The 23381-nt window shown below is 38.4% G+C and overlaps 1 protein-coding gene across 1 annotated transcript in view; it reads left to right on the forward strand.

Annotated features, from left to right (window-relative positions):
• The first annotated feature begins 5813 nt into the window (after positions 1 to 5813).
• The window catches only part of LOC108415471 (cytidine monophosphate-N-acetylneuraminic acid hydroxylase-like), a 29926-nt gene continuing 12358 nt past the window's right edge, over positions 5814 to 23381 (forward strand). Inside the window, exons 1-7 of the mRNA XM_037538010.1 lie at positions 5814 to 6013; positions 10050 to 10141; positions 10530 to 10639; positions 11973 to 12163; positions 13177 to 13257; positions 13754 to 13820; positions 16988 to 17069. Of these exons, the coding sequence (XP_037393907.1) occupies positions 5814 to 6013; positions 10050 to 10141; positions 10530 to 10639; positions 11973 to 12163; positions 13177 to 13257; positions 13754 to 13820; positions 16988 to 17069 (823 nt within the window). The remainder of the gene's footprint in view (positions 6014 to 10049; positions 10142 to 10529; positions 10640 to 11972; positions 12164 to 13176; positions 13258 to 13753; positions 13821 to 16987; positions 17070 to 23381) is intronic.

The following is a 23381-nucleotide window of genomic DNA, read 5'->3' on the forward strand; positions in this document are numbered from 1 at the left end:
ACACCACATGAAATGCGGGTTATATAAGGATAGGCCTTGATTTGCTTGTGTAAGGGAGTTTAGACATTGAAGAGCCCCTGAAACTTTAGCAGCAACTAGAAGCAAGTAAGCAATGCTGACACAGTAAAAAACAAGGACGAGCTGACCCTCAAAGCTGATAAGAACCTGTAGAAGCCAGTTTTTGGAGACATAATAAAGCAAGAGTTAAATTGAAAGCCTTGAGAGAAGGGTATGGCATGTCTAACATGTATGTGTGGAGATAAAGGTTGTCAAGGATAGTTTAGAATAAGGATATAATGGGGACTTAGATGATAGGAAAGGAGGGGTGTTTACTTCATCACAATCAAACAAGATAAAACACAGGATGACTTGGGATGATCTTACATTGTGCTTGGACGGAAACCACCTAGGCTCCTGAAGCAAAATAAAGAAGAAGGCCTTTTCCATACCTTCCACAAAAACTCAACGGCTGACATCTTTTATTTGACATTTTTTTATTTTTGGTTCAAAACTCTTTTATTTTTGTTGATTTTAGTGTAACTGATTAGACTATATTCAGAACAAAAACATGGCATAGAATAGTTTACCTTTAAACCTTATTTGTTACAAAATAGCTCCTGGTCCCGACAAAGTGTAAGAGATTATATTTCCCTGAATGCAGCACTGAGCGAGGTAAGGGTTTTTAAGCTTTTTATAAGTTTATCAAACTCATCCCTGGCTTTAGGTTATTCAGTAATGCTGTTTATTACTGATAATATTATAAGGACTCACAGTCAGGCTGATTTGATTAAAAGTCAGTTTGTAGTGAAAAGACAATTTTAGTCCAAAAACCATGGTGTGTTCTTTAACTGAACTTTAGTTCTCCTTATACCTTTAATTGTGTATTAAATGTATTATTTATTTCTTTTTTAATGCACCATCTCAGGGCATCTGCAGTGGGGTTACACATGAATTGCATGAAAAGTACAGTTTGTGTGTGAATGAGATGTTTGTAATCTGGTCATTTGTAACTGTGAGTAAATCAGAGAAAATGCTGTTTATGTAACCTCAATTGAATCTCTTTTTTTGTTTTGGTAGAAAATTAAAAAAAAAAACAACACATGAAAAGTTTCTGCCACGGTGTTTAAATGTGTGTATAATCTGATGCAGATGGAAATTCCACTATTCCACTTAAATATAATGGCTTTTGTTTTGTTTGGGTTACCGCAGATCTTTTCACTCAAATAGCTGCTATTATATAAATAGCTGGAATTATATTTCCATGTCTGAATAATAATAATTAAAAAAAAAACATTTACAGGTTAAAATTAAGTTGGGTTACGTTGTTGGGTAAGGCAAATGTTGGGTAAGAACAACTACTTTGAAGAGTTGAAAATGTAAAAATTAACTACAGAATAAATAAATTCTGAGTTCTGGGTCACTGTTTAAATCATGATCATCCATGCACAGGTGTACACGCCTATACACGCTGTACTGACAAATATCAGTACAGCATGTATTCATGTATGTTGAATTAAATTTTCTGATAATTAACAACAAAAATAGTAGCAATGTATTTAAACAATGTTTCCTGGACCAAAGGTGTTATAGAAAAGTTTTAAAGAGAGATTTTGAAAGTTAGTAGAAATAGCGTTCACCTAAATTAGGATATAGATCAGAGTCACTGTTCAAAACAACTGACTTGGACTTGAGACTAAAATGCTTTTGCTTTAAATGACTTTATACCTTAATTATTTCATTAAAACCAATGATTGAACATTCCATTTTGTCACAAACAAAACCTTATCACTACTGACACTTCACCAAATGTTTTAGTACTGTAGTCACAAGTTTAGCATAACTTTAGATTCATAACTTTAGACATCTTGAGTTGGTTCAAGCTTCTTAATTATTGCTCTGATATTGGAAATGGGCTTTCTCGACTGTTTAGCTGTTTTTCATAGCCATTTCTCGATTTGTGCAGCTTTCGATTTGTCGTACATCACTGTTGCATTCTCTTGAATTTCTCATGGAGATGCATTGTGAGGAAATCTGGCCTGTGTTTCATGTCATATATATTAACCAGGGAATCATGGCTGACCATGTAAGTGTTCCTAATTGCTCAGGTTTAAGCTTGTGTGTAATGTAGATGGAAATTCACTGGAGCGTTCTCTAACTCTGTTTACACTGTTCCACCTTATGAAATGTAATTGCTCCTGTTTTGTTTTGGTTACCGCAGATATTTTTGCTCAAATAGCTGCCGTTAAGTTTTCACCAGATCAGAAGCTTGCTAGCATTTTTAGTATGCATTCTATCAGCCAGAGAACAAGTATTCATTTTTGTTCATCTATATTATGTTTTCTTGAATCTCTGGATAAAATGTTCTGTAAAATGTGTATGGGAGACATATGGAATTCTCCCATTGTTTTCTTTGGGAGGTCTTGGTTGTAACAGTGTGTAAACTAACCCCATATGGAGGGTGAACTTGTGTCCAGAGTTACAGAGGAGTGAGCTACATGTGAAAGTTCTCATATTGTTTCAGTTACTGAATGAGGAGGTTCAACTCTCGGTGCTTCTTTCACTGTTCCAAAACGCAATGTAGCCCATGTCATCCTCTATTCATTCTGTGAGGACCAAGGACATCTTTCTTATTTGAAGACATTCTGCCCATTTGTTAGTGTTGGTTGGAGCCCAAATAACTTGATAAAAAAATTTAACAACAAAAAACACACACAGAAGGAAGAGTAGGGTTCATAGGTGAATCTATGTTAACTAATCATTTATTTTGTTTTCATCATCATACACTTTTGTGATGAAATAGATAATATTGCACTGTTGTGGTCTCATAATATTATCTGCAGATAACTGGAGAAAATGGAATGTGATCTGCTCTTAATATTAATTTATATCATTATTCACTGAACATATTTCTAATTTAAAACATTTCCTCTTGTCATATCATTGTGTGCAGGGTGGCAATGGAGCACAGTATTTACATAACAGACAAGGACCTGCATGCATCACACAGCAAAATACAGTGGAATAAGCCATAAGAATAAATAAAAATGAATCAAAAACCAAACAAAACTTTTAAAAATGCAATGCATTCCATTCCACAACAAATTCCCCAGTCACAGAACTTGAAATTAGTACCCAATCACAAGTGAGAATGTCGTTGAGAATAAACAAATGTACTGTGCTCTTTTAAGAATGACATTTTTACCGAGAAGAGTGTCTGATTTGAATGATATTAGTTTGGATCAAGAATATCTGTAGATGTTTCTTGCTGCTCTGCTCAGCAGTGCAAACACTGTATATGTTAATCACCTGCCCATGCGAGCTGTAACAGTCATGCACAACTTGTGCTCCCACAGTGTGAAACAGAACAGCCGGAAATTGACTGAAACCACAGGTTCACATGTGAAACTACATTTGACACACATGTGCATCATGGGCCAAAACGTAAAACTAAAGGTGCTCATGTGAAAAGCTAGCAAAAGGAAATGAGTAACGATACTGTTGTTCCAGTGTTTTACAGACGCTAACATTTAATGAGAAAAGTGTGCACCTAATTTGCTTGGAGAAATGTTTGCTCTTCATTTTGAGATGGTGTCAGTCCCCTGAAGCCATATTCTTTGTGTGAAAGCCCCCTTATAGGCTCACATTGCTGTAATGTGTAATACCTACTGTAGAGAAAAATTTTAATTTAACTTTGGATAGTATTCAGGTCTGCTAAATACTGGCTGTGCCTAGCTTTAAAAATGCAATCCAAAACAATGAGTACAGTGATTTCTTTATTATTCATCGTTACCTGTATTGCACACCTCTCCCAGCATCATTAGGATTCAAAACTCCAACATACAGTGAACGGCAGTAAAACTTTTAAACATGCAGTGAGTCACACTGTAAAAAAGATTCATTGTTCAGGAATCAGATTGTAATTACATGTAGAGTTGTTTAAGACACTGAGATCAGGTTTATAGAACAACTGTTACATTCTGTTACTTATTCTTAGAACTGTTCTATTTTAACAGGATGAGCATTTAAAAAAGCCAGGTTACCCATCATGAATTCAGAAAAGCATATTATGACAAAGTTCTGTTGTTTAACGATATCCTGGAGAGGAGGATGCCTGATGAGTGGAGAAGCAGTGTACTGGTCCCCATTTTTAAGAACAAGGGTGATGTGCAGAGCTGCAGTAACTACAGAGGTATAAAGTTGATGAGCCACATCTTGAAGGTATGGGAAAGAGTTATTGAAGCAAGGCTAAGGCAAGAGATTCAGATCAGTGAGCAGCAGTTTGGTTTCATGCCCAGAAAGAGTACCACTGATGCAATTTTTGCATTGAGAGTGTTGGTAGAGAAGTACAGAGAAGGTCAGAAGGAGCTACATTGTGTCTTTGTGGATCTAGAGAAGGCAGATGATAGGGTGCCAAGAAAGGAACTGTGGTACTGTATGAGGAAGTCAGGTGTAGCTGAAAAGTATGTTAGGGTGGTGCAGGACATGTATGAGGATAGTGAGACAGTGGTGAGGTGTGCAGTTGGAGTGACAAATGGTTTCAAGGTGAAGGTAGGGTTACATCAGGGATCAGCTTTGAGCCCCTTCTTGTTTGCAATGGTGATGGACAGGTTGACAGATGAAGCAGGAGGCTCCATGGACCATGATGTTTGCAGATGACATTGTAATCTGTGGTGAGAGTAGAGAGCAGGTGGAAGAGAATCTGGAGAGGTGGAGGTTTGCACTGGAGAGGAGAGGAATGAAGGTCAGTAGAGACAAGATGGAATACATGTGTGTGAATGAGAGGGAGGCAGGTGGAAAGGTGAATAAGCAAGTAGTAGAGGTCGTAAAGGTGGATGACTTCAAATATCTTGGGTCAACCATCCAGAGCAATGGACAGTGCAATGGGTGACAGAAGGATAGCAGCAAGAGTGAAAGGGAAGGTTTACAAGACAGTTGTGCGTCCTGCTATGATGTATGGTTTGGAGACTGTGGCTGTGTCTAAAAGACAGGAGGCTGAGCTGGAGGTGGCGGAGATGAAGATACTGAGATTTTCGTTGGGAGTGACAAGGATGGACAAGATTAGAAATGAGCAGATCAGAGGGACAGTGAAGGTGGAGCAGTTTGGAGATAAAGCCAGAGAGGCCAGGTTGAGATGGTTTGGACATGTGTTGAGGAGGAATAGTGGATATATTGGTCAAAGAATGTTGGAGATGGAGCTGCCGGGTAGAAGGAGAAGAGGTAGACCTCAGAGAAGGTTTATGGATGTAGTGAAGGTGGACATGGAGATGGTTGGTGTGACGACCAGGCAGATGATCCGCTGTGGCGACCCCTAAAGGGAGCAGCTGAAAGAAGAAGAAGATATTATGACAAAGTTCTCATCATAGCGTTCTGGCCTACACTGTGTTTTTTTTTTTTTTATCACATTTTGCAGAGCATTAGCTCAGGTACGCCGCAAAGTCAATCTCAGGAAAAATAATTTGCAAGGTGTAGAATTAGCTGAATTCGGCAGCGTGCTTATTTAAGATACTTTAGCCTGTCCATTCTTTCCACTTTCTCCGCTGCCACTTTGCCACCCACTTCCTCCCCGTCTCCTCCCTACTGTATGTGACTTGTTCAATGTCATGTTTGTTGTCATTGATGCCGGTTCTGTTCTGCTCCCTCGGGAATCTTTCTGCTGCTCTCCCTGCCATAAGTTTTCCATGCATGCACATGGAAGAGCAGGGAAGTTCGAAAACAGAGCCACACTGGCAAATATAACTTACTGCAAATGGAAATAAAATATTTCTTTGGTCCTGACTGAACTGCAGTCATTTTCTATATCCTGCAGGTTTAGGATGGCTCAGGTTTGTCGGACCGCGCTAACTCTGGATGCTCCAAATGTTCGGAACCTTAAAGAAGGAATAAACTTCACCAAGAGTCCGGATGGACAATGCTTCATCATCTATAAACATCAAGACACTATCAAAGCTTGCAGGAACCAGTGCAAGCACCAGGGGGGCCGCTTCATTAAAGACATAGAGGACATGGACGGCAGGTGTGTGTGTGTGTGTGTGTGTGCGCACTTGTGTTAATAGTGCAGTTCTACTTTTACTGTAAACCTGTCGTCATTTAGATTACTAAAAGAATGTTGTGCAACTACACCTCTGTATATTGTTACGCTACACCCATTTCCATGAATTACACTACATCCAGAAAGACCTTCTGTACATGACATATCAGTGGTAACTGGTTTGGGTGAAATAGGATGCAGTATAAGTTGTGAGAAGCCACACACCCTTGCAGACTCAATGCTCTTGCAGTGAAGATGAAAAAGCAAGTAAATCTGAAATGAGTTTGAATCATTGAAAACTGCCAAGAAGAAAAAGAAAAAATTTGTTGTTTCACTTCTAAAACAAATCTTTTTGAAAGATATTATATCAGTTTGTATCATATTGAGTCCATCATATTTCTGAGCTACACAGTGGCTTTTGGTTCTTCACAGATCTATTAAGAATAGCGTAATGTGACAAACCACAGAGCCACAAGAAATGAAAACTGTGTAAGCACTTCTGTTTCACCAGATAAGAGACAGCTAAATTTACCAGGAAAGATTATGTTTATCTCAATTCTAGAAATCAGTACATGGAGAGGACAAGACAAGATAAGACAGATCTTTATTAGTCCCACACAGGAAAATTCACAGCGCTGAAGCAGTAAAGGGACAGCAAGGCACTCAAGAAAAGAAATAACAAAAAAACAATTAACAAACAAGGTAATTAACCCTGTTAATTACTTAATAGGTTTACAGGTTGTTACTATTACTGTATATACATATATATAAATATATATTTCCAAAAGTATTCACACACCCGTCCAAATCATTGAATTCAGGTGTTCCAGTCACTTCCATGGCCACAGGTGTATAAAACCAAGCCCCTAGGCCTGCAGACTGCTCCTACAGACATTAGTGAAAGAATGGGTCGCTCTCAGGTGGTCAGTGAAATCCAACGGGGTACCATGATTTGATGCCACCTGTGAAATTGTGAAATTTCCTGGCTACTAAATATTCCACAGTCAACTGTCAGTAGCATTATAAGAAAGTAGCAGCGATGACAGTGACTCAGCCACGAAGTGGTACGCCATGTAAAATGACAGAGTGAGGTCAGTGGATGCTCGTTACAGACCTCCTAACCTCATGTGGCCTTCAGATTACCTCAAGGTTGCCAAGAGAATGGTACTTATCTGACTGCATTGTGCCAAGTGTAAAGTTTGGTGGAGGGGGGATTATGGCTCGGCCCCGTAGTTCCAGTGAAAGGAACTCTTAATGCTTCAGTAGACCAAGAGATTTTGGATATATATATATGTACACACACAATGTGTACATTGTGTATACATATATATACAATGCCCTCCACAATTATTGCCACCCCTCATTAAGATGTGCTTTTATTTTTTATTAATAATATATGACACAATGCAAAAAAAAAATCCAACCTTTAATTCAAGTGCATTTATTCAGTGGGAAAAAATCCCACATTAAGAAATAATTATTTTACATTAAATCATCTGTGCAACAATTATTGTCACCCCTGATGTTAATACTTTGTACAACCCCCTTTTGCCAACAAGCCAGCACTTAATCTTCTCCTATAACATTTCACAAGATGGGAGAACACAGAGAGAGGGATCTTCCACCATTCCTCTTTGCATTCTCTCTAAATCGTCCAGAGTCCTGGGTCCTCTCCTATGCACTCTCCTCTTCAGCTCACCCCTCAGGTTTTTATTTGGGTTTAGGTCTGGGGACTGAGATGGCCATGGGAGGAGCTTGATTTTATGTCTGGTGAACCATTTTTGTGTAGATTTGGCCACATGTTTATTATTTTGCTGAAAGACCAAGTGACGACCCATCTTCAGCTTTCAGATTACCACTTACCAGATTTTTATTTAAAATGTCCTGGTATTTCAAAGAATTCATGATGCCATGCACCCTAACAAGGTTCCCAGGGCCTTTGGAAGGGAAACAGGCTCACAGCATCACTCACAGTGGGCATGAGGTGCTTTTCCACATATTCATCTTTTGTGTTATGCCAGACCTAATTAGAGTATTTGTTGCCATAAAGCTCTATCTTCGTCTCAGCTGACCAAAGCACACAGTCCCAGTTGAAGTCCCAGAAGTCTCTTAGTGAACTCCAGGCGTTTACGTTTATGCTTGTAAGTGAGAAAAGGCTTGTTCCGTGCATGCCTCCCAAACAGCTTGTTGGCATGTAGATAGCACCTGATGCCTGTTATGGAGACTTTGTGGCAGGTGTAGGCGAGTGGCTATTTTCTTGTAGCCATTGCCTGACTTATGAAGGTCGACACACATCTGCCTTACTTGAATGGTGTGTTCTCTTGTCCTTGCCATGTTGAAGAGTGGATAAGAGAAATAGGCCTCTGTGTCACGTCATATTTATACCCCAGGGAAACAGAAAGTGATGGATTGCTAATTAAAGGTTCCTAGATTATGCCGATTATGCTTCTTAAATAAAAATGTAATTTATTTTAAGGCCTTTAACACATCTTAAAGAGGGGCGTCAATAATTGTGGAGGGCGCTGTATATATACACATACATAATGCCCAGTATGTCTCACTGTGTGCTAATCCCCTTGCATAAGATAAAAACATGAACATGAAGTCATGAAGATGACTTCCTCTTCACAACTTTTCAGTGTTTGACAGACTCTTGTTGCAGATTTAACGTTCCAGGAAACCAACTGCACCGCTTCTGAATGCGAATAAGTCCTTTTGTCTCCAAATGTTTGTTTTAGCTAAACCACTGTGGTGAATTTGATCTTATTAATTCTATAGTCATAACATTAATTTCTATCATATTGGTCCTGGTTGAGTTTATTCTGTAGGACCACAGGGTCTCAGTCGAGCTGAAGCAGGAGCCATCTGGACAGGAGAGGGCCCCCCCTGAATGATAACAAATGCTATATATGGGGGTTAGACGACCGGGGCCATTTTGGAGAAGAACGTATGTTTATACCTAATATGGCCTGAGAGAGGCCATACATCGGACTGAGGCTATCTTGACAGAAACCAGATGTGGGCTATACGTCCACAGCGGGTATAAAAACCAGGAGTTGGAATGTATGTGTCAGAGACTTTTGGCTGTTCTCTCCAAGCTGTTTCGCGAAGGCTTGTTTGTGACTTCGACCTCTCAATGCTAATAAACATCTTTATATGCAAGAGATGGGTGTCACCGAAGAGTTTGTTCCTACACCTTCACAGCATCGCTACTAAAGAAACCACACCTCTCTCTTTGCCTTTTCATAGCTGCTAGGTAAGCTAGGAGAGACCAGTTCGTCGAGAACCAGGATTTTCACACTATGCTGCGCGCGTCACGTCTCGCAGATACTTTACTGACACAGTGACCCCCCACTCTCTACAACGAAACCAAAACCAAAGTTATAAAATCACTTAAGAAAACTGGCAGGACGGCTGCAACGTGCTGTGTGGACATCCACCGCCAATGGGTCTTATTTCACCGTAGCTGCGCATTTTATCGCAGATGAGCGGCAGCAGCGTCTCATGCGCTCCAGACAAGCAGTGAATGAGAGCTTTCTAGTTCACGTGCCACATCACTTCCATTTGATTTATTAATAAAAGTTATTGGAAGTAAATTCATTATAGATCATTCCAAATACTTTGTTTTAAAAGTAACAAGTCGTCACACAGTGAAAAAAAAAATCCTGTGTAGAAAAAGATGCATCAATAATCATTGTGTAATCACATCGTAGCCCTCTGAATCATAATCGAACTGAATCATGAGGTGCCTAACGATTCCTACCCCGTATATATATACACACACACACACACACACACACACACACACACATATATATATATATATATATATATATATATATATATATATATATATATATTACACATTTGCAAGTGTTTATGGGCAGGAAATGAAGTAACTCACTTGTCATTCATATTTAAGTCCTCTTTCCGGTGTTTTACAAACTGAAGTAATTGTGTTGTGTGTGTGTGTGTGTGTGTGTGTGTGTGTGTGTGTGTGTGTGTGTGTGTGTGTGTGTAGGACAGTACGCTGCACTAAACACTACTGGAAGCTTAATGTGGCCAACATGCAGTACGTAAATCCTCCAGACAGCTTTCTGCAGGATGAACTTGGTGAGAAAATGGGCTTTTTGTCTATCACAATATTTGCTGTTATTTTTTAGACATAATCGTTGAACAAAGCATTTTTTTCTTCAACAGCATTAATGACTTTTATCTGATACCGATTGCTTTTATTTATCACTCAAAGACTGGCAAAAGACATGCTGGATGTTTGCTGGATGTGACCTCTCTTAGCTGTTTCCTACAAAACTCCACACCTTCTGAATGAACATTAATGTTTGCTACTCAGCTACAGCAGAAGCACAGTTTAGAATGAAATATGCTTTGTAAGTGAATTCTCTGTCTACAGTGTTGATGTCACTCTTAGCTCTCTTCAGCACTAGAGAGACTTAGCAGTGTCTGTCTGTGTGTGTGATCATGTGTGTGTGTTTGCATGTAGAGGTGGTGCAGTCTGTAGATGGAGGTCTGAAGCTGCTGGAGTTGGACCCTCCAGACCCCTGGGACACTGATCCCAGACCTGCACAGGAACTACAACCTGGAGAAATTACGGTGACACACACAGTATACACATATACATATATAAAAAAGCCACAGGATATATAAAGAGTAGAGGCTGGCGATTTCACTGACGTAACAGAGCTCAGAGTCTAAGATCACATCCAAGTTTCTAACTTCAGGTTTGGTATATGAAGCTAAAGAATCAAGTTTCTCATAAATCATTTTTCTCTGAGTTTCTGTACCAACAATCAGTAATTCATTTATTTTATGATTTAATTGTAGAAATTTTTGTGACATCCACTGAGAAATACAGTATCTGACACACAGCTGGTTAGTCTGTCTACAGGGTCTTGATCTTCAGAAGGAATAGAAATCACCTAGAGGTAGCATGTACAAAGAGAAAAGCAAAGGTCCTAAGACTGAACCTTGAGGGACTCCACAAGAAATAGCAAATATTTTTGATGAATGATTTCCAAGTGAAACCATGAACTGGCTATTACTTAAATATTACTACAACCATTCTAAAACTGTGCCAGAGAGGCTGACTCAGCATTCAAGATGCTGGCTTACATTTTTTTGGTCAACGGTATCAAAGGCTGCACTAAGATCTAATAAAATGAAAAGAGAAGGATTTTGTTCATTCTCGCTGAGGCTGAATTCATTCATAGCATGAATCATTGCTCTCTCTGTACTAAGTTTAAAAACCTGACTGAAACTTCTTATATAAATTCTTTGATATTAGATACATATTTAGTTGTTTGAAAACAAATAAGACTAAAAAGTAGGTCTGAAATTGGTCTAAAATTGATCTGCTACGTTTTGTTTCAACAGAGGCTTTACCACAATTCATACTAGCACCCGTGACCAGGCCACGAGGGTTTCACATTGTTTACAAGATGCACAATATCAAAATAAGAGTACCCTATTATTAGTACATATTTCACAAAATTAAACTAGAGCAGAACAGAAATATTCCAAAGATGAAATAAAACCATATTAATTTAAACATCTATTACATGGGGTGCCAATAATTGTGGCACACACTGATTTAAAAAAATCTATACATTTCCTGAAAATACTGACAAAATAATAAGCAATAAAATATTTTGTGCAGCATTTTTGCTCATGTTTACCAGGGGTGCCAATATTTGTGGAGAGCACTGTGTGACTAGTAATATGTCAGCTGGCAGAAATACAAGGTAGGTATTTCTAATATAGTGGCCAGTAAGTGGTAGTACTGGTAGGTATATCTAATAAAATGGTCAGTTGGTGGAAGTACATGGTAGAAATAATAAATAAAAAAGTGGTCAGTAAAGGAAATAAAGATAGTAGTTTCTAATAAATTCACTCACTCAGTACATGTGTTTGTTTGTGTCTTGCATAGTTGACCTACATAACCCATGCATGCATGGAGCTGAAGGCAGGGGGTAAAAGCATGGTGTTTGACCCCTGGCTGACTGGGCCAGCATTTGCCCGGGGCTGGTGGCTACTGCATGAGCCTCCAAAAGGTGCTATGGAGCAGTTGTGTCAAGCTGACCTCATCTATATCAGCCACATGCACTCAGACCACCTCAGGTGAGCTTATCCTCTAAAACAACAGCAGCACTGCTGTCACAGCAGTAACACGCTAACAGGGTCAATCAGCAGTTAATATTGTTTATGTTAAAGTTATTAGTTTGGTAAAATTCTAAATCCTGCAGTGTTCTCTGTGTTCTCACACTGCTGTTGCAAAACTTGTTCCTTGTCTCGTGGCAGAATTGGCAAAGGTGCAGGATGCAGCTGATTAAACGTTGCCTTGTAAAAAAAATCATGCTGCTTAGATTGGGAAGTGCTGCTGATACCGTGGCACTCAAATGCATAGTCGTTAGTCACACTAAACATCCTGCACACAATAGACTTTCAGCTACAGCTTTACCAGCCAATCAAAAGACTCCAGCAAGACATAAAACTCAACAACTTCAGATGCATTAGGCTCAGATGTGATTCCTCCTGTCACTGTGCTACAGCGACTGTTGTTGAAAGAGACAGATGAGGAGCAGAGATCAAAACTATGAAACCCACTTCACTAACAGCTGTACAGCAGTGCTTTTCTACTGAAACGCTGATCCAACGTAATTCATAACAGCCAGCTAATGCACATGCTTTAAAATCAGCCAGATTTGAATGGTTTCACTATTATGTTAGGTTGCACTCATTTACATTAATAATTATTTATATGCAGTTTGGCATTTGGCATAGGCCAAAAACATGCACTCGTACTTGGCCCGTAAAAAAATGTTGTTGATCCCTGTCTGTAACAGAATTAATTCATCATTGAATACAGAATTCATATTAAAATATAAGTAGAAATGCAATAAAGTCATCAATGGACGTAGTTTGTTTTTATGACTTCGTAATGACTTCACTAAATTCTTACCGTAGAAGCCTCTATTATCCATGTCCATTATTACAACCTGTTTTTTTATTTACTTTATTTTATCACTTTTAAAATTAAATGTTTGTTTTATTGTGTTTAATATTGAAGCAAGTATTCTTATTCTTTTACTTAAAGTTTTTTTTTAATAACTGGAATTTCTCATGTTTTGCAGTTTTCCAACTCTGCAGCTCCTTTCAGAGAAGCGACCTGACATTCCTATATATGTGGGAGACACATCGCGGCCTGTATTCTGGTATACTATACCTTAAAAGAATAATATACCTTAAAAACTCCAGCATTTTACACTATAATCCCTGCTGTATTTGTATCAGACATCTCTGCTGTATCTGTTCATGACTGCATGGATGATAAGGACAGAAAACAAAACAAAAAGCCCACTCTAAAACTCACTTACAGTAGAAGCCGATGAGCAGCTGCTGAATTCTGTCAGGAAACCTTTAAGCAAATTTCTTGTAGAGCCATTTAAAGGTCTTTGTAAATGAAGCTGTAAATCTGTATCTGTCCTTTCAGAGCTTCACAGAATTCAACATCTGCCCATTGACTTCTGTTACAAATGAGTTTCGAGTCAGTAGGTTTATTCCTGTTTTCTAAGCTCAGGGAAACATACAGTACAGATGCAGCAGACAGAGATTAGATTAAAACTAATTTACAGTTCCTCAGGTGTGTTGATGAAGTTGGAGGTTATAGGTGAAGGTGCTCAGGTGTGTTTGTGTATATGTGCACTGCAGGTATCTGAACAGAAGTGGAGTGAATCTCACCAACATTAATGTCGTCCCTTTTGGCATCTGGCAGAACGTAAGAGACCTTTTCTTCTTCTGCTCTCCAGTTTGGACCTGCTATGACCAGTAAAACTACACATGAGCTCAGATTTATTGCAGTATCTGTGTCAGGGTGTGGAATTAGTTCATAAGAAAGGAAAAAGGGCAGAAGAAAAGAGTTGTGATCCAGACCAAAGCAGAAAACTACATATTGTGACATTTGATACATTTGATTGATTAGTGCTGAATCACTTACAGCATCTACAAATCTTCAGCTCCAGAACTCTGATTTTTCCATTCATGAAAGTCCCACTTTGACTTAATGGTACTTGTATTTGTATTTGTGCAATTTTAGTGAATTCTTTACCAAGTCACTAAGCACTTTTGCAATTTTATTGATATGTTTACTACTTTTGCTTTTATTTATTTGCTACAGGATGCAATGTCATAAGCAATAAATGTAACACTGGTCTTAAAACACCTCAATATCATTATAGCATGTACAAACCATCAGCATCAGTTAACATTCTTTTTCACTCTGGTCTCTGGTTGAAACACACAAAGAAATAAATCAAAGAGCAGTGCTGTGTAATTATTTATTTATTTATTTTCTCTCTCTATATATTCCCGTGCCAACATACATTGGCCACAACTATGTATGGATTTTAAACCTTACCTGATGAGTTTCGAGAGAGAAATCAGCTCTCAATATATTATAAAAATTGTGACCGGGTTTCCTTGAATGATTGTCTTATTTTTAAAATTTGCTGTAAGTCTTTCCATGATGCTTTATTGAAATGTGGGTTCTGTCCTTCCAGTTCAGCAGTATAACTTTTTTGCCAATGGTAAGTGATATGAATATAAAGGATTTAAGGTGCTTGGGTGCTGAAAGTGAGGACAGGTCATTAAGTAGTGCTACAATGGAACGTAAACGGATGACAAGGTCCAAAATCTCTGATAGTCTGTCCATGAGCTCTGGCCAAAACAGCTGGATCGGGGGTCAATTCCAGAAAGCATGATAGGAATTGTCTGTTAAAGCTGGACAATGTTGGCATTTATCACTGAACAGTGCTGTGTTAGACATGGAATGTTCTCTGCAAAAGAGCAAAGATTTTATTGTGACATTTTCTGATAAAGACATATAAAAAGGCTATTCTACCATGAAAATGCTATAAGGAAAATGATTTTAAACATTCTAAAGTAAGGTAAATAGTTTAAGAATTGATCTTTTTTCTTTTGCTGCACTTAATGTAAAAAATATACTTAAAATTCCACAAAATACTGCAAGTAAAATCAATGAACAGTCTTTTTGTAACTCCAAACAAATGGCTCAATATTACAACAGGTCAATTCTTGAAGTAAATTCTATTGATAATTTAGCCGTTCTTTTGTCAATTCAGCAGTTTGGCAGGAAGTGCTGTGACAAAGTTGTGGCAGGAAGCTGTGAACAAAATGTTTTTGTTATGCTGTGATGGTAACACAGAAATATGATGCACATAACACCTACAACTGCAATTTGTGCTCCTTCCCCTTTGCATCTCCTCCTGTTTTTAAACATGCAGCGGACACATTGACCCTGAAATATTTTGTGAAAAAAATACCTTCAAGTGTACTTTTCTTTAACATGAACTTATTTTAATTTATACTAAATGCATTACTCTGGAACAATTTATGACTTACAGCTAAAGTGCATTTACAGTATAAATAAGCTATAATTAAAAGTTTTAAAACATTTTAAGCTTAAGTTGCATCTAAGTATGTCATTTCAATTCAAGTCAAGTTTATTTGTACAGCGCTTTTTACAACGATGTTGTCACAACGCAGCTTTACAGAAGTTTGAAAACATACAGTTACAACATGTATCCCCACTGAGCAAGCCAGAGGTGACGGTAGCAAGGAAAAACTCCCTCAGACTGGAGGAAGAAACCTTGGGAGGAACCAAGACTCACAAGGGGGGACCCATCCTCCTCTGGTCAAACAGTATTTACAATTTAATAAGCTAAATACCAAATAGAAGCTAAGAGGATCTCTGTTTGAAGACTGGATGGTAAAGCTTTAGAAGCTGCACTGGTAGAGGCAGTGTCTGACTGAGGCAGTTTCTGGCTGAGGCAGTCATTTGAAGACGTAACTATAGGATTTACTGATATTTGTAAAAGCCACATTTTGAATCACACTGCAACTAAAATGCACTTAACCACATTTGAAATTATATTTTAATATCACTAATGACACTTTAATGCATTTAACAAATATTACATGTTTAAGTGTACTTCTATATGACATAATAATTAGAGATAATTAGGTATAATAATATATATTTTAGGAAGAACTAAACATAAACATACAAACACACATAATTAAGTATTCTTGTATGCAATGAAGTTAACTTAAGAAATGAACACAAATTCTACTACACATGAAACCCACGTGTTTAGTCTTGAAGGTACCAGTACCCTTAATTTTTTGCATGTTAGTCGAAGTTATATTGAAACCACAATGCAGCTAAAATACAAAAAAGGTTATGCTTTTATGTACTTCTAAATAATACCCTTGTTATTAAATATACTTTTGTTTAGGCATAATTCAGTATGTTAATAAATACATCTATTCAAATGTACAAAAGCTCCACCTGATCTATTTTAAAAGTGTGATTTTTCACAAAAGTGCAAAATAATTTTAATAGTAAAGGGGAAAAATATCCTTTATGTCATTATAGTTTCTCCTAAACAACGAGTTCAGATAGGAAGACAAAGGAGACCTTTGCTTACATCTCCTAATTTTTCATGTCTCCTCTTGAGTATTAGAGTATTTAGAGATGAAGTTCATATTTAAATGAAGTCAAACATTGTGCTGAGGTTTGCCAAGATAATAAGACTCCTGTGTAATGCTACTTCTTCTAATGAATTTTAGGAGAATCACCATTACGTCTCCTGAGCCATGAAACATTCGAGCAGTACAGTTTGGGATATTATTACATAGAAATAACTCTAATTGTAGGTACTGTGATAGAAACTGACATGTGAACTACAGTTTCTCATTAGTTTAATGAATAACTCAGTCTAAATGTAGGTTTTATAATATAAACTGTTTCTCTTTGGGTTAAATGGGATTCTTCGCAGCATTCTTTAGCTATAAAAGAATATATCTGAGGGAAGGGGGATTGAGAAATAAAACTAAGCCTCCTCTTTTTATCTCCTGGTTAAGGTTGATGAACACTTGCGGTTTATGATCCTGATGGATGGAGTTCACCCAGAGATGGACACCTGCTTAATAGTAGAATATAAAGGTAAGCTCATTACAGGCCTAGATGTCACGTTTGTGGGTACCAGTGTTTCCTCTGAGTCAAGGGGTGTTTTACTTTTCTAGGAAGGCTTTACACATTAGAACATTACTGTGAGGGTGTTATTGCATTCAGCCACCACAGCATTACTGACATCGAATGATTAGTTCTGGACTGCAAGCGCCACTCCAACATATCCCAAAAGTACTGGATGGAGCTCAATCACTCCAGAGAACACTGATTAGAAGGGCTATCTATTAAACATTAGACAGAGTTTCTGCATGTAATGTTAATAGGTAAAGACGTATGATGTGATCTGAAAAACTGCCGTTATAACCGACCCCACACCTCAGACTTTTACATCCTTATTTTTCAGGCTCTGCAGGGTGTCTCATAGCAGTGCATACACACCACACATTAGCCTGTTTTTTCCTGACTCAGTAATGCTACTTCTTTCAACATTAACAAAATATCTTACATAGTGCAGCTTTAACTGATTAAAATCTTCCCCTTATTGTAGTGAATCTGCACATAGATCATAGTAAAATGGAAGAGCATGTGGAATCAGAGCTTTTTGTGTGCTTCCATGTTTTCTGTCACTCATAAAACCAGTCTATGCTGCTTTTATTGTAGGATGCACTGCGTTAGTTTGCTTACTGACCTGTTTCATCAGAGGGCCAACAGATCATGAGGATTCTTAGATCATGTTGTTTACAGATCAAAATAGATTACAAGGACAAAAGTATTGGGAAACAACCTAACCCTAACCTCTGAATTATTGAATTTGGGTCAGGTGTATAAAATCAAGAACATAGCCATGTAGTCTGCCTTTATGAACATTTATGAAAGAATGGGTTTTTCTAAAGAGTTAATTGAACTCAAACGTGGGACTGTAATAGGATGCCATCAGTGCAAGTCAGTTTGCAAAATGTATTCCCTCCTACATATTCCACAATCAGCTGTGAGAGGTATTACTGAAAAGTGGAAGTGTTTAGGAGCCACAGCAGCTCAGCCACAAACTATCAGCCCACATACAGTTATGCTCTGCTGACTCAATAAAAGGTTAAGTGATACTTTTTTTAATCCCACAAACGGGGAAATTCCACCTCCGCATTTAACCCATCCGTGAAGTGAAACACCACATACACACTAGTGAATACACACACACACTAGGGGGCAGTGAGCACAATGCCAAGAGTCAGATGGAGTGGTGTAAAGCTTCCGGCACTGAACTGAAGCAGTGGAATCGCATTCTGTGGAGTGATGAATCACGCTTTACTATCTGGCAGTCTGATGGACGAGTCTGAGTTGTGCGAATGCCAGGACCTACCTGCCTGACTGTATGGCACCAACTGTAAAGTTTTATCAGGAGTTGGCCTAGGCCCATTAGATCCAGTGAAGAGAATCTTAGTGCTTCAGCATACTGAGACATTTTGGACAGTAACAAGCTTCCATCTTTGTGTTAGCAGTTTGGGGAAGGCCCTTTTCTGTTCCAACATGACAGCCCCATTGCACAAAGCAAGATCCGTAAAGGAATATTGGGTTGAGTTTGGTGTGGAAAAACCTAACTGGCCTTCACAGATCCCTGACCTCAACCCCATCTAACACCTTTGGGATAAACTATGCAGAGCTTGTGAGCCTGGCCCTCACATCTCATCAACATCAGCTGATGCTCACAAATGCTCTTCTGGATGAATAGGCAAAAATTCCTACAGACACAGTCATAAAACTCATAGAAAGCTTCACAGAAGAGTGGAAGCTGTTATAGCTGCAAAAGGGACCAACTTCAAAATGTAACATTCAAGACAAGGAGACGAGGTACAGGTGTGACTGATCTTTTCTGGAGTCTTTATTAGAATAATACAGATGGCAGGTAGGAACATGAAGGGTGTGAATGAATGGAATGAACAGGAACACAAGCGATACTGATTACACATGCATAAAATAACCTGAGACTAAAACTCTGAATACAAAGAAAAACACAAAAATATAAATCAAAAACCCTCAGCCAAGCATGAGAGCTGAAAAATGAGGCATAAACGAGACCAAGCACCTCAAAAAGGCATTTGCAAAGATAGTTACAAAAATTAAAATTAAAGTGCTAAAAATAAACAAATAAAGACATTTAAAAATAAGGGATTCAACGAAATTAGAACAGTGCTAAGATAATGTGCAGTGCTAAACAAAGGCACAAGAAAAACAAGAACGTCTTTAAAGTGGACTTAAAGATGGATACATTTGGACCATGTCTGACCTCATCTGGGAATTTGTTCCAGCAGTTGGCAGCATAATGACTGAATGCTGCTTCACTAACTGACCAGTCCCTAGTGATTTTATCTGTTGGGTTTATCTACATCAAATCAGCAACATATCAGCAAGATGGTCAAAGGCTGCTTTCTTTATTGCTTTTACATGGCTGAAATTCAGACCTGAATCAGTTAGAATCAGTTACTCCAAGATTTCTGACTTGATCTTCAGCCCTCAAAGCTCTGGTGTCAACATGAGCACTAACCTCATGTCATTGCTCTTTTCTACCAAAAGACAATGACCTCTGTCTTTCCTTTATTTAGGTGGAGAAAGCCTTCTTTCATCCAGTTATTTCACTCCAAGCAATGACAAATTGTCAATAGGACTGTAGTCATCAGGCCAGAGAACGATGTAGATGTGGGTGTCGTCTGCATAGCGAAGATATTTTATTATTTGTATGGACTTGGCCCAGTGATAGCATATAAAGATTAAACAGTAAGGGCCCAAGAATGGATCGTGGTCAGCATTCTCGGTTTAGATTTTTGGTTATTGATGTCAATAACGTAGCTTCTATTGTCTAAATACAACCCAAGTTCCAGAAAAGTTTGGACGCTGTGCAGAATAAAAATAGATTGTAATGATATGAAAATTATGTAAATCATATTTTTTAAAATCCTACAAAGACAACATATCAAATGTTGAAATTGAGAAATATTATGTATTTATATATATATATATATATATATATATATATATATATATATATATATATATATACATATATACATATGGCCATTTTGAATTTGATGCCAACAATGCATTCCAAAACGGTTGGGGCGGGAGCATCACCTCTTCTATTAAGAACACTGTGTAAATGATGGAACTGAGGGGCCAAATTGCTGTAGTTTTGAAAGCAAAATATTTTCCCATTCTTGTTTGATATAGGATTTCAGTTGCTCAACAGTTCGGAGTCTCTTTTGTCTTATCTTTCATTTATAATGCGCCAAATGTTATCAGTGGTGAAAGGTCTGGACTGCAGGTAGGCCAGTTTAGCCTCGGGACTTTTTACTATAGAGTCATGTTGTTGTAATACATGCAGAATGTGGTTTGGCCTTGTGTTGCTGAAATAATCAAGGCTTTCCCTGAAAAAGACGTTGTCTGGATGGCAGCACATGTTGCCAAAACATGTATATATCATTCAGCATTAATGGTGCTTTCACAGATGTGCACGCCACTCATACTAATGAACTAATGCACTTTAGAACTGGGCGCTGATAACAAGCTCAGTGGTCTTTAGCCTGGAGGACACAGTGTCCATGATTTCCAAAAGGAATTTCAAATCTTGATTCGTTGGTCCACAGGACACATTTCCACTTCGCCCCAGTCCATATTAAGTGAGCTTGGGCCCAGAAAAGGTGGCAGAATTTCTGGGTGCTGTCTATGTGAAGTACACAACTTTCCCAGCCTTCTGTTGCCCCTTTCTGAACTTTTTTGGAACATGTTGCTGGCATCAAATTCAAAATGGGCATATATTAAAAAAAAGAAAGATATGTTGTCTTTGTACTATTTTCAATTAAATTTAGGGTTTAAATGATTTGCACATCATTGCAATTGGTTTTATTGATATTTTGCACAGTGTCCCAACTTTTTTGGAGATACAGTTGTACAATCCAGCCCATCTAAGAACCACTCTGGAAAGCTCTATCCAGTTTTCCAGTCAGTCTAAAAGAATGTTATAATCAACAGTATCAAATCAGCTACAATTAAATTAGCACTCGCACAGATATTTTGCTGCAGCGTTGCCATTGTCTATCCAGGTTTTAGTCAAAAAGTAATAAGATCAGAACCTATAAAAGATTTGTTTGCAAAAGACCTAAAATTTAGAACAGCAACATAAACGTAGACTTCAAATCAGATTTATGCTGAAGGGCATGTTGTCAGAGCAGGCTGACGTAGAGAGTGACTTAAATGAGCTCTGTTGATTCTATTTACAATCAGGACAGGAAAATAAGATACAAGCACCAGGAACCCCAGCATACTTTGCAATCTTTCACGAATTTTATCATAACTGCAGCGGTGACCCTGGAGATATCAAGCGTCACCAATGTCAGCTTTGTTGAGCGAACATGGAGTACTGTGTGCTTCCTGTAGATGTGACAGTGGTGGATGTTGCCGTGACTGTGGTAGCAGCAAAAGGGCTGTGTCAGATGGAGGGTGTGGCCAGGGTGATTGAACTAGGGAGCATTATTTAGGAGTGGAGAGGAGAGTGAAACCTCCTCCTGTTCCTCAGTGAAACATGTGGGCTCTGTGCTATTGCCTGGGAAAGGAGTAAGGATGGTGAGGGTAGCTCTGGTGTCCAAGGAGCAAGGAGAACATCATCGGTGCTCCTTACTGTGGGACAGATGTTTATATCCTGCAGGGTGATAGTGTTTGCAGTATGAGGGCTAACTCTTTATTATCAGCCCACTGAGTTAAAGTGCAGAGTTGATCATGTCTTGAGCCACATAGTGTCTTGGTTGTGCTGAATCACTGTGAGACTACCTCTGGGACTTCATGTGACATGACAAGAGATCAGGCCGCTAATGATCAGGCTGATGTATGTTAAGTTGGTCCTCAGGTGCCATCTCGTTGTTGGCACATAACCAATGGAACAAAAGAGAGGTGATCTGTTAACACTCGCACACCAGCCCTGATTAGGCTTGGGCCATTTAGATTAAATCTCTCTGTCCCCAGAAGAGGCCATATTGAGCCAAATGCTGAGAAATAAAGGACAGGAGAACATGTTGGGGCCTTGAGCTGGAAGTGGTCTACTGCTGAAAGTTTAATCTTTCAGGTGTGTTAAAAGTTCAGAAAAGTCATTTTTTAACAGCACGAGTTATACCCTTTGAATATTGTGCTTTCCAGCATGCACAATAATACGACTAAATGTCTAACAGCTGACTACAATATCAGGAAGCTTACTGTCCAAAACTGAAGTGCCAGGGAGGCAGTGTGTTATAAAAGCCATGCTACTTTTGAATGTACCTACTAATTAAAGGAGAAGAGTAGTACGTCTGTAGTACTCCAGTCCATACTGAAGACTTTTGTTTAGCGACCTGGAGTAGTATTTGTGCTTGGCCTCAGTCTTGGTCATCTGGACAAATTTATTTCCTGGGCTACCATTTAAAATTTGTTTTCTTTCTTTTAACTGTCACTAATGTACATTTACTTAAGCAGCTCAGGGGTTAAACTGGGCTGGAAACTGAGCAAAGCAGAGCAGAGTTTCAGCAGCTTTAGTTCATCTCAACAGCAGCTGAGCTCCAGCACAGTAATTTATTTGGAATGTAAATTAGATGTGATGAGAGATAATCTTGAAACAGTTACACAAAAACAAGCTTGACACTGTAATAGCAGAACCCTTTTTGTGCTATATAGAACCATTTTAAAATCAATTCTACATAAACAACCATAAACAACACATTCTGCACCAATCCAAAGAACTTTTCACCAGAACCGTTTAAGCATGAAATGGCTTCATATTGAACTCATGGTTCTAAACAGAATCATTCTCCTTACTAAAACCTTGCAGAACCATGTTTTTGTGCGTGTATGATTTGCAAAATAAAAATCCTAATAAAATAAAAATAAAGATCAATTCAGGCCTGGTGTTGATAAGGGCTTGATTTTTGGGGTTTTGGTCTTGACCTAGTCTCGTTCGCAGGTGGTCTCGGCCCCCTTTAGACATTAGTCAGACTTGACTCAGTCTCGACTAGTCATGGTCTTGGACTTGGACAATTTTATAAGATTACCAGGGCAACCCTAAAGAATAGATTTTAAAGCAGAAATAGGCCCTTTTTGTATAAACATTAAGGAGTAAATAAAGACTGGCGTCATTTGGTTTTACATACAGCTTTTAGCAATGTTTCCACCAATATTACTTTGTAAAACGACTTCAGGGTCAAAGAAGAGATGAGAAAGAAGTTGTGGGGGGAACAAGGTCAGCTGGGATTCTCTGCTCTCCCACTTACTACTGTGACCCTATCTGGACTAAGCGGTTAATGAGGATGATGATGATGATGATATATATATATA

The sequence above is a fragment of the Pygocentrus nattereri genome, chromosome 1 (genome assembly GCF_015220715.1).
Source record: "Pygocentrus nattereri isolate fPygNat1 chromosome 1, fPygNat1.pri, whole genome shotgun sequence".
NCBI classification, from domain to species: Eukaryota; Metazoa; Chordata; class Actinopteri; order Characiformes; family Serrasalmidae; genus Pygocentrus; species Pygocentrus nattereri.